The sequence below is a fragment of the Nicotiana tomentosiformis genome, chromosome 7 (genome assembly GCF_000390325.3).
Source record: "Nicotiana tomentosiformis chromosome 7, ASM39032v3, whole genome shotgun sequence".
NCBI classification, from domain to species: domain Eukaryota; kingdom Viridiplantae; phylum Streptophyta; class Magnoliopsida; order Solanales; family Solanaceae; genus Nicotiana; species Nicotiana tomentosiformis.
In genome coordinates, this window is record NC_090818.1 from 122,195 (window position 1) to 133,854 (window position 11,660).

General features: G+C 33.0%; 1 protein-coding gene across 1 annotated transcript; it reads right to left on the minus strand.

Moving 5' to 3' along the window:
• Positions 1-1,711: 1,711 nt before the first annotated feature.
• LOC104099101 (putative GATA transcription factor 22) lies at positions 1,712-3,804 on the minus strand. The gene is made up of 3 exons (XM_009606005.4): positions 3,315-3,804; positions 2,784-3,134; positions 1,712-2,433 (listed from the first exon to the last, which is right to left on the minus strand). Exons 1-3 carry the CDS (start codon positions 3,549-3,551, stop codon positions 2,074-2,076), a joined length of 948 nt encoding a protein of 315 aa, XP_009604300.1. The 5' UTR covers positions 3,552-3,804; the 3' UTR covers positions 1,712-2,073.
• Positions 3,805-11,660: the final 7,856 nt, after the last annotated feature.

Sequence of the window (11,660 nt, forward strand, 5' to 3'; positions counted from 1 at the left end):
TTTACATATGCCTCAACGAGGCGTAAGCCCCGAGGCATGGGGCGTAAGCCCCATAGGTATTTAATTTTTAATATTTTATAAAATAATATAATGACAGTAAATATTTATAAATATGTAAAATTACATAAAAATTGAAGAAATACATATACACACACACACACACACACACACACACACACATATATATATATATATATATATATATATATATATATATATATATATATGTGTGTGTGTGTCTGTGTGTCGCGCGCGCTTCATCTTCACAAAAAACTAGTCAAACAATCTATTATACACTACTTACAAGCAATGTTTTAAAAGGCGGGGCGTTTTACTTGATATGGGGCTAGGCGTAAGCCTGGAAGGGGGGGGGGGGGGCGTAAGCCCCATGAATCTTTAAAAATTTTAATTTATAAATTAATAAAATAACATAATAATACAAAAAAATATAAAATATAAATTAAAAGTTAAAAATTAAAAGAAAATTAAAGGAACTCATAGAAAAAAAAAATATCTAGCATGATTCTTAAGTATAACTAATGTATACAAATCACGTATAACATCTTTAACTTTCAAATAATTAAAAACTTACAATTTCTTTAAAAATAATGATCAAACTCCACATTTTACCTTCCTAAAAGTAAATAATTAATAAAATCTTATTAGTACGATAATTAAAATATTACTCCTTCATGAATAAATACAAATTAGTTTAAGATATCAAAATAAAAGTGTATAACAAGGAGGGACAAATAAACTAAGACACGACCAATAACAAGTGAAGATATAAATTCGCAAATACTATGTCTCATTATTAGAGTTATGCTCAATCTTCATATTTCTATCGATGAATAGAACTTTTATCATTAATTTGTTAAAGAATTTTGAAGGTTAACGATATTAATTAGGAAATTCGACATGTGATTTGCGTTAGAACTGTTAGGCGAGCCCCGAACGTTGGACGTTAGGCGTGTTTAGGGCGCACGGTCAGGCTTTTGGGGCGTAAGCCTCACAGAACTAAGCCCCATACATGAACCCCAGAGCGTTTTGCAAGTGCCCCGCCCAGGAGCGAGTCCAAGAAATGCATTTTAAAACACTGAGTGTGATGGGGGAATCTTAGTAGTCCACATAACTGGAATTTTCATCTCATTGGGGAGAGTTCTGACTCCCCACCTTGTAATTCCCTCCTTTTTCTCTCCCCATGTATTAGAAAAAACATAGAGTGCGATATAAAAATGGTGTACTACAATTGTTATATAACAGTCCTGGCATTGCAAATCTCGGAATTATAAATTGTACCAAACATGAGATAAAAAAAATTCACATTTTCTTCCGGGATATAATCCTTTATTATTCTTGTAACCAAACCACTCTTTTACTCACCCCACTTAAATATCCCTACATATTAGTCACGCGGTTCATTTTACCCAATAAGAACCTCTTTAATCGAACAGTTTAAAGTCGAAGTGGCTCACCAAATTAGCAAGATTCAGTATTCATCTCTGTGACATCATGAATTTTATATGTCTGGTTGTTCTTTTGGCTAATTATCATTCAATCATGTGTGCGTTACCCAACTTATAACATTCGGCTTTTGTATCCGTTCGCAGAATCAAGAAACACAAGTACTATACATATTGTTTCCAAATAAAGAAGAAATTGAATAGAAAAATGGTTGCTGATAAGATCTATGAATAGTAAGACGAGAAAGTAAGCACTAAGAAATTGTTCAATATATATAAATTAGCATCCTCACAACTAGATAGAAGTAACAAGTAAGTCAAGTGGCAAACTTTCTTGTTTTCACCTTGTTCAAATCTATCATTATGATCTTACAACGATCATCACCACACAAAAGCATATTTAAATTATTAAAAACTTTCGCGATTAATTGGCTCACTCTCACTCTTACTAACACTAATAACATCTCTCACACTTCTTACTAATTATAATCTCAAACTCAAACTTCACACTGTTGATTTAGTGCTACTAGCTCCCATCTAAGGCTAGCTATAAAACTCAAGAAATTCTAACTTATTGGAAAGGAAAAGGCTAATGGAGACAAATAATTAATTAACCATGAACAAGGCCACTAGAGAGTGCCATTAGAAGGACTGCTGCTTCTTTCTCATCTTGTGGAAAAATTTGGTGCAAGGCCAAATTGTTGGTCAAGTTAATCAAGAAATCCTCGAAATTACCAAGCTTCTTTGGTTCAGTATTACTAGAGGAGGATTGACCAAATTTGCACCTTTTCTTGTAGGGTACTGTAACATTAACTTTTGTAATCTTCTCCTTGTGTAAGTGTTTATTCACCTTTTTCTTCATTGAAGATGATGATGTTTCAGTTGTGAGAGTTTCCCCATTCGCTGCTGCTGCTGCTGCCATGGCTCTTCTTGCCTTCCTTTGTCGGATTCCACATGCGTTGCACAGTGTCTGCACCACATGTAACATGAAAATTTTCAGTACTAATTTTAATTAACATGAGCAAAATGGATCGTCATATATGTTAAATTGTATGATCATTTTATTTAAAAATTTAAACTATCTAGCACACTTTTAATAACTTAATTATATTATATATGTCTTAATTAAACACGCTCCCTCATGTGTGAAGTTGATTTCTTTTTTCATACACCAAAAGCATGGAAAACTTAATATGGATGACAATTTAGATTTGAACTTAGGACTTTTGCTTGCTTTGATACAATACACATCATGTACTTAACTATATTATGTCTCAACAATACACATTCACTAAAAGAAAGCAATGATGAATTAATTACCTTAGGTCCTTTAGGACCACTTCTCCAAAGAGGGGTTTTAGTAGTGTTACAATCAGCACAAACCCTAATAGGGATATTGTTGTTACTATTATTGGAGCTGTAATCAGTTTCTAAAGGATATGATGGCTGCTGCTTCTGATCTTCCAACTTCAGTTTGATGTAAGTACTATTGTTGGTGGTCTTTTCCAGGATTGTTTGATCCGAGGCTTTTATCTTTGAAGACATCCACTTAACTGGATTTTTCTCGTTTTGATTCTCATTCTTGTCTTCTCTCTTCCACAAGGTCAATTTGAGGCCACTCCCAACCTTGTTTTTCTTCTCTACATCATATAATCCACCTTCATTATCCACCTATAATCCACAAAGAAAGCACACTCAACATTAATTACTTACTAATTACCTTAAGAACAAATTAAAATCCAAGTGATCTTGGAAAAAAATATCGTATTTGTATAACATATATATATATATTTTTGGATAAAGTAACATGATCCAACATGAGAAAGAAAAACACCCTTTTCTTGTATGTACCTCAGGTTGGTGCGGTGGCGTATAATATTCATCACGATGATAATATCCAGTTTGATTCTGATTAGTAGTTGAGTTGAAGAAAAACTCATGATATGACGACGAGTAAGAAGATGAGGAAGAAGCCTGATAGTAATTAGGGCTAACAAGAGAATGGTTTAGATCATAATCCTCATTATTAAGCACAAAAGGAAAAGGAGGAGGAGGAGTAGAATTAGTTATGTGATCGGTTGGAGTCATTGGAAAGGGAAAACAAAGAAGAAAGATGAAAGAAGAAAGTTTCTTCTTATGAGATAGGAGATCAGCGATCAAGAAATGGTGTAGGGAGTCTTAAAAGAGTTAAGAAAGGAAAGATTTTAAAGTCTTTGCAAGGAGGTGCAAAGGCAAAGGAAAAGGAAAAGGAAAAGAGCTCGTTCTTAGCCAAAGATCTCGGGTTCGAGCTATAGGTATATAATCATCTTTGTTGGGTATAGTAGCTGAGTTGATGCAGAGCTCGAGAGCGAACTTTCTAGTTAATAGTTGTTGTTTGTTTATGGTAGCCTGTGATCTTGTATTACTATTTATGTATATTCAAACAGATGATGTATTTTCTCATCAGTGTTATATTCCTATAACAACCTACCATCGTAAGGTTCTGCGTACAGTCTACCCTCCCCAGACCCCAGTTTGTGGGATTACACTGAGTTTGTTGTTGTTGTTGTTGTTGTTGTTGTTGTTGTTGTTGTTGTTGTTGTATTCCTATTCTTAGTTGCTCATGACTTGTGACACCGACTCTTGAATGGTTTGTGTTAAAATTTGCATCCTTATTTCATTATTTATTTGATGATCTTCAATTTGTGTGTTGTATTTTATGTTATTTGGTTCACCTGACGGGTTGGTTAGGTGCTATCACAACTTAGTAGGATTTAGGTCATAACAAAGTACTTCGTCTTTCGACGCGACTTTATATTTAGTCGAACCCTAATATAAGTACCGGACACCGATAGAAAATCAGAAAAAGAAGGAAAAGTTGAGGAGGAAAGAGGGAGGGGGGCTAGACATTCACGTGACTTCATGGACAACTAAACAAGTTAAAAGAGGACAAATTTACCGAAAGGAGAGAAGAGAAGAGCATAATACTACCACACGACCAAATGACTGATCAACCCTATCTTCAAAAGTTTAGTCATCCCCAATATTAATCCCCAGATCCCAAGTTAATTGCAGGTTTTTAATATCTAATTACATCTCCGGAAACATTATTTTCAATGCGGATTTAAGTTATTATACTAACCGTAAGAAGTTACCTATTAATGTTTATCATAAAGAATATTATCTGCACCTTATAAATAATCTAATTGTATAAATATTTTTATATCGCCGGTGCATAGTATTAAACTCTAACCTATGCTAGCCACACGTAGCATTCACATATACTCCTCATATTTTCAGATGATCGTCTACCAAGTCTTTTTTTTTTCTTTCATTTTTTTCATTTTTAGGGTTTTTTTCGTGCTGGAAATTAATTAGGTGGTCCAATAATTTCTGATACAAATATTTCTTAGGGACTACTTTACAACATAGGCGAATCCTTGCATAAGTGATTGCCCTGGTGAAAAATTTAAATGTATAGTGCGTATTGCGTTAAAACCTAACCTTGAGAGAAGAATAGCAACTAGAAATTAAAAGGTCTGTAGACTGTAGTATATATATTTGCAATGGGTTGAAGTAAAATATTTCGACTTTGTGAAGGTACTTGGGACGACCCAAAGACTCTTCTATATCTACTTACTCTTGTTAAAGACCTGCAATTTGTATGAACTGGTTGTCAAATTCAAAGAAATTTGGGTAAATTTCACAAATGGTCATTTAACTATGACTCTTTTTTCACTAAAGTCATATAACTTTGTTTTCTCACACAAAAATCATATAGCTATGCCTTTTTTTTTTTTTTTTTACTAAAGTCATATAACTAAGTTTTCTCACACAAAAATCATAAAACTTTTACTAACTTACACAAAAATCATAGTGATTGGAAAATATAGTTTTTCAGTAGTATTTTCTTATTTTGTGGTTATTTATTTTCTTATTTTCAGTCTAATAAATAATAATCCAATTAAAATAGGGATGAATAGTAAATTCTTCAAAACATGATACTTCTATCTTTTATTTTTCTTTTCAAGATTTTTATTCAAATCGATAGCATTTTTATTTCAAGTGCTCTCTAATTATACCTTTTATTTTCTTATTATTTTTGTCAGAATCTCATGCATTCCGAACTAAGTTTCTTATGGGGAAAGAATTCACTTTTATTATTATTTTAACTTACGTATATGGGTATTGGGTCAGGTTGGGTTGGGTCAGGCTGGGTTGAGTCATTCCTATTTTAAGAGAAAAATATAAAATTAATCGACCGGCCGAAACTAATTACATTTGCTAGCCAAAATATATATAGAATGTGTATATTATATGTATATAATATACATATATATATATATATATATATATATATATATATATATATATATATATATAATATTTTATCGGCTATTATTCTTGGGAACGGCTAAAAGTATACTCATATTTCTCCTATTTTAATTGAATAATTATTTATTAGATTAAAAATAAAAAATAAAAAACGTAAAATAAGAAAATACTACTGAAAAATTTATTTTTCGACCACTATGATTTTTGTGTGAGTTAGTAAAAGTTTTATGATTTTTGTGTGAGAAAACAAAGTTATATGACTTTGATGAAAAAAAAGCATAGTTATATGATTTTTGTGTGAGAAAAGAAAGTTTATGACTTTGGTGAAAAAAAGTCATAGTTATATGACCATTTGTGAAATTTACCCAAGATATTTTATACACTCATGTCATCGTTACCTATTGTTAATGGTAATTTTCTTCATTTCAAGATTATAAATCTCACTTTTTATGGAGGATTACATGTTAATATTTTTTGGATAATCTGATAGTGTAATTTCTTTTAACATTATAGGTGTATATAAGTTAAATTCGTTAAAAGAAACTTTTGCATTATAGTCTATAGGTCACCTTTATATATTATACTAGCTTTTAACCTGTCTTAATTTAAAGATTATAAATTTTACTTTTGTGAACGACTTGTATGTGATCTGGTAGCTTACATTAGGGTGATTAAGGACATGTATGATGGAGCTAAAATACAGGTTAGGACAGTGGGAGGTGACTTAGAGCACTTTGCGATTTGGGAGGTGACTTTGCACTTTGCGAGGCAGCGCTAATGAGAGGTTTGAGGTTTGGAGACAGACCTTTGAGTCTAAAGGTTTCAAGTTGAGTAAAACTAAGATAGAATACTTGGAGTGCAAGTTCAGTGACGTGACGGGGGAAGCAGACATGGATGTGAGGCTTGACTCATAAGTTATCCCCAAGAGAGGAAGTTTCAAGTACCTTGGCTCAATTATTCAGGGGGGTGGGAGATTGACGAGGATGTCATGCACCATATAGGGGTGGGGTGGGAAAATGGAGGTTAGCATCTGGCGTCTTGTGTGAAAAGAATGTGCCACCTGAAACTTAAAGGTAAGTTCTATAGAGCGGTGGTTAGATCGGCCATGAGGTATGTGGCAGAGTGTTGGCCAGTCAAAAATTCACATATCCAGAAGATGAAAGTAGCAGAAATGAGGATGTTGATGTGCGGGCACACGGGGCTGGATAAGATTAGGAATGAAGATATTCGGGTGGAGGTGAGTGTGGCTACCCATGGAAGACAAGATACGGAAAGTGAAGCTTAGAAGGTTCGGGTACGTGCGGAGGAGAAGCCTAGATGCCCCGGTTAGAAGGTGTGAGTGATTGGTTTTGGCGGGTATGAGAAGAGGTAGAGGGCGGCCTAAGAAGTATTGGGGAGAGGTGATAAGGCATGACATGTCGCGATTTCAAATTTCCGGGGACATGGCCGTTGATAGGAAGATATGGAGGTCGAGCATTAAGGTTGAACGTTAGGGAGTAGTTGAGCATTTTTCTACTTCGTACTGGATGCGAGGCTAGTCTGATAATGTTTTATTTTAGACTGCTAGTGGTTCATGTTTTGTTCATACTATTTTTTCGTTTTCATAGTACCATACCATTGTTACTGGTTATTGTTGTTGCTTTTCCATCTATTTTTTGATTCTTACGATGCTGGTATTATCTTTCTGACTTCTATTTATGTTACTGATCTATTGCCTATTTTCGTCTACTTTAGCCGAGGGTCTATTGAAAATAGCCTCACTAACTCTCAGGAATAGAGATAAGGTCTGCGTACACATTATCCTCCTCAAATTTTACTTATGGGATTTTACTAGGTTGTTGTTGTTGTAAATGACTTGCATGTAAACGTCCCTTGGGTATATAAGTTAAAGCTCTTAAAGATTTCATTTGTATGCAGTACAAGCAAATTGAGTTTTGATCTTGAATATATCCTTAGGCATCTGAGTCAGTACTAGGGCCTCCAATAGACATGCATGATCACTTGGTACCACTTTCTTGAATTATACTAGTACTATAATTTGAGCACTTGTAAGGTAAAGCAATAAATGGTTGTTGGCTTTATATATATATGATCAAAGGTTAATTAGGGCATTTTGTACAAGAGAAGAAATGGGCTAGATTGATTTGCATGTCAATATGTTGAATTGCCAGATTGCCACCTTAGTATTGCCAAATTTTGCATTCAATGCTCTGCATGCCAAAGACAGTCTCATCACCCCCCACCTCCTTCTACAAACCCGTGCTTCGGAGTCCACCATTATATCTAGCTTACTAATTTTTTCCTTTTTAATCTTCAATTTATCACTTATGATCTTATATCCCATCCTAATAACTAAAAAGCGTTTTTGCAAATTTTGTGCCCAAATTGTTTGGATTTTATCTAGATTTTCTTATCATATTTGAATTTACCTATTATTTGAAGGAAGTGTAAAATATTTAACATAACTAATTTACTTTTCCTAAAAGAAAAATATAAATCTCTTCTATATTTGACAGATCCCTTTCTTGGAGAAAAATATTATGGACCTCTATAAATTGAGGATACTTCCTTCACACAATACAATCAAATAGTACCACAATGTAGTCTTTAAGAGAGTTTAGTTTAGGGGATTATTCTCTAGGTAGTTTTTATATTTTTATATTAGTTTCTCGTAGATTGGCCAAACCATATTAAAGTTTACGCCTATTTTAATATATTTTTCTTTGTTGTCTAATTTATCATCATTTATTTTATTAGTTTCAGCGTGACTCTTTCTTAGTTCGATCCCAACACAAACGCAATTAAGTGACAAGTGACTTGATTTAGTAAATCAAACATTTGCGGAGACCATAGGAATGATCCACCAATAGAGCCAAATGGCTGTAGTTTTTGCCTCTGAAAATTCTGAGAGCTATTTGTTGTATTTCAAATTTTCAATGCAAGTAGCTCACCTGACGAAGCAATCATTTCATTTCTTCTCTGATTCGCAGAATCCGCTCTCTTTTTTTATTTTTTTTTTATTTTTTGGTTAAAGAGGAGACTAATTAATCTATCTATATATATGTTTAATTAATAAAACCTATTATTACAGTATCCTCATGAGTTCTCTGTGATCTGACCTTTAGCTTTTTATTAGGCCCACTGCCATTTGCATGCAATCTGCTGCTGTGATTGCCCAAAAGCATGTAGAAATCTAACTCTTACTTTTGTACTTTTGTAGTATGTTTATTTTCATTCTTCTTTTGTTTATTTATTTTTTGACTGCGATGCTAACCAGTTTCTTTAACCTTAAATTCTAAACATTGACCATGCCCGCTTTTAATGAAACCTTAATTTCCAAGTACACAATTGAAACACTTATGAAAAAAACTCTGAATTTCCCCGTACTTCCTCTGTGGGGAATAATAGTATCCAATGTACTGATATGAGAGTGAAATATAAAGATATGTCCTTATCATGATTAATTAGATATATTAAATGCATAAAAATTCCCGGCAGCAAAAAAGACTCAACTTATACATATATACATAGTCGTAAAATGCATGAAAATGTCATATATAAGGTAGCTGTCCAGAATTAGATTATCTGGATCAATAAGATCAGCAACTGGGAATAAGAACTTTATAGATGAAATTTTTGTCTTATGTTGCAACATGATAATATATCGTATCATAAATAGTTAAGAGAAATTAATATATGATGAAAAAAGGGGCTACGTAAGAAGGTTAGGAATCACAGCCTGGGAAAGAGGGGGAGACAGAGATAGAGACAAGGTAAAGAAATTATCATGTTTGTTGTCAGTAATATATATAATGTCCAAAAGGAGGTAGTTTTCAAATAGGTGCTTGAAAATCCAAGGGGCCATAGCCTTTGTGCTAAATGACATTAGTTTCAATGTCAACAAAAGGCCCCTCCTTTTCTCTTACTACCTCGCTCTCTCTCTCTCTCTCCTTTTTTTTTTAACTGCGTATTTTATTCATCTCCAAAAAAAGATATATTGAGACGAGGGAGTATAAATAAACTAGCTAACTCCCTAGACGTAAGCAGATGCCAACTTTTACCATTGAGATGATAAGTTATGGTGGCAGTCTATAGCTAGTGGCAGGGCATCAATAATCTTAGCAGATGAGATTGTATTGGTATGGGGTCTCTTAGATATATTACTAAGGTGAAATTTTTTTATAACAACATTGTTTGTTTCAATATTTTTTGACTGTTATATATAGCAAAATGTCGTTATACAAAATATATGAAATAAGATAACATGAAAATTCGGTTTCAAAAAAAAAAACTTGATCACTATAGTAAAATGTGGTTATAAATGATGAATGTTATAAAGAGATTTGAGTTTACTTTTTAAAATTTTTAGAGTTGTTGAGCTAAATCAACCCAAGGATACTTTTAATATTGTGTGATATTTTTCGCATTGAATAAAGTCTACATGATTTTTTTCCCAAAAGCCCTCATACACTCACTCTATTAAAAATATTCCTACACGTTATATGTAACTTCCTAATCTTTTTCAGTTATCATATGCGACTTTGTTCGCACACTAAACAATAACAAATTAATACTCCCAGTGGATTCTTTATATCTCTCATTATAGGTTTTAACACACCAATTAAGAGAAAAAAATCATTTGATAGTATAATCATATAATATACTTCCCCCCTCTCAATTTATGTGATGATGTTTGGATTTTAAGAGTTAAACGAGTTGTTCTTTGACCGTATTTTTTGATTATGTTCAAGAAATTTAATTATTATAAGTTCAAATACATAATCAAAATTAAAGAGTTTGAATCTCAAAAAGCAAAAAGTATCCTATATTGGGACAGAGAATGTATTTAGTTGCATTTTATTTTGATTAGGCCAAGACAATCACAGGCTTTGTTTCTTGTCCAATATTTTCAAACATTCATTCAATATTCACTTTCATCTTAAATTTGGTTTTGGTTTCTGGGATGTGCCCAAGTTCCACTTGTAAGCTGAATAAGACCTTTGTGCGGCTTAAGAGTTTCCACTAGCTATCCTGTTCAGTTCATTTTTATATCGTTGAAGCCTTTCTAATTTGATTCAAAATAAGTGTTGTTTTAAGAAAGTAAAAAGGTATAATACATAAAATCCTCCTTTAAGCTTTGGCCGAATTTTTAACTATATACTTAAATTTTGCGGAAGACCAATTACCCTCTTATATTTATTTGAAGTGGATTTATTATCAAGGCGAAGTGCACAGTTAGTCACTAATTAGAGATATTTTTACTCTTTAGTCACTGTTTAAAATGTGTTTACTCTTTAACTAGTGCTTAATAATATTTTATCCGCCCAGACGAAAATACCCATGTGCTAGACATGGGTGCTGTGTAAATATTAAGGACATGGTATCCTTAACTTCATGAATGCTGTGTAAATATTAAGGACAAAGTGTCCTGTATTTGCACCTTCCGTTGTTAAACTTTAGGACATCATGTCCTTAACTTCATATGTGTAGTGTAAATATTAAGGACATGACGTCCTTAACTTCATGTGTACAGTGTAAATGTTAAGGACATAATGTCCTTAACTTGTATTTGCACCTTCTGTTGTTAAACTTTAGGACCTCATGTCTTTAACTTCATATGTGCGGTGTAAATGTTAAGGACATGGTGTCCTTAACTTCATGTGTGCAGTGTAAATGTTAAGGACATAGTGTCCTTAACTTCATATGTGCTGTGTAAATGTTAAGGACATGGTGTCCTTAACTTTATGTGTGCAGTGCAAATGTTAAGGACATAGTGTCCTTAACTTTATGAGTGTTGTGTAAATATTAAGGACATGATGTCCTTAACTTTATGAATGATGTGTTAATATTAAGGACAAAGTGTCCTGTATTTGCACTTTCCGT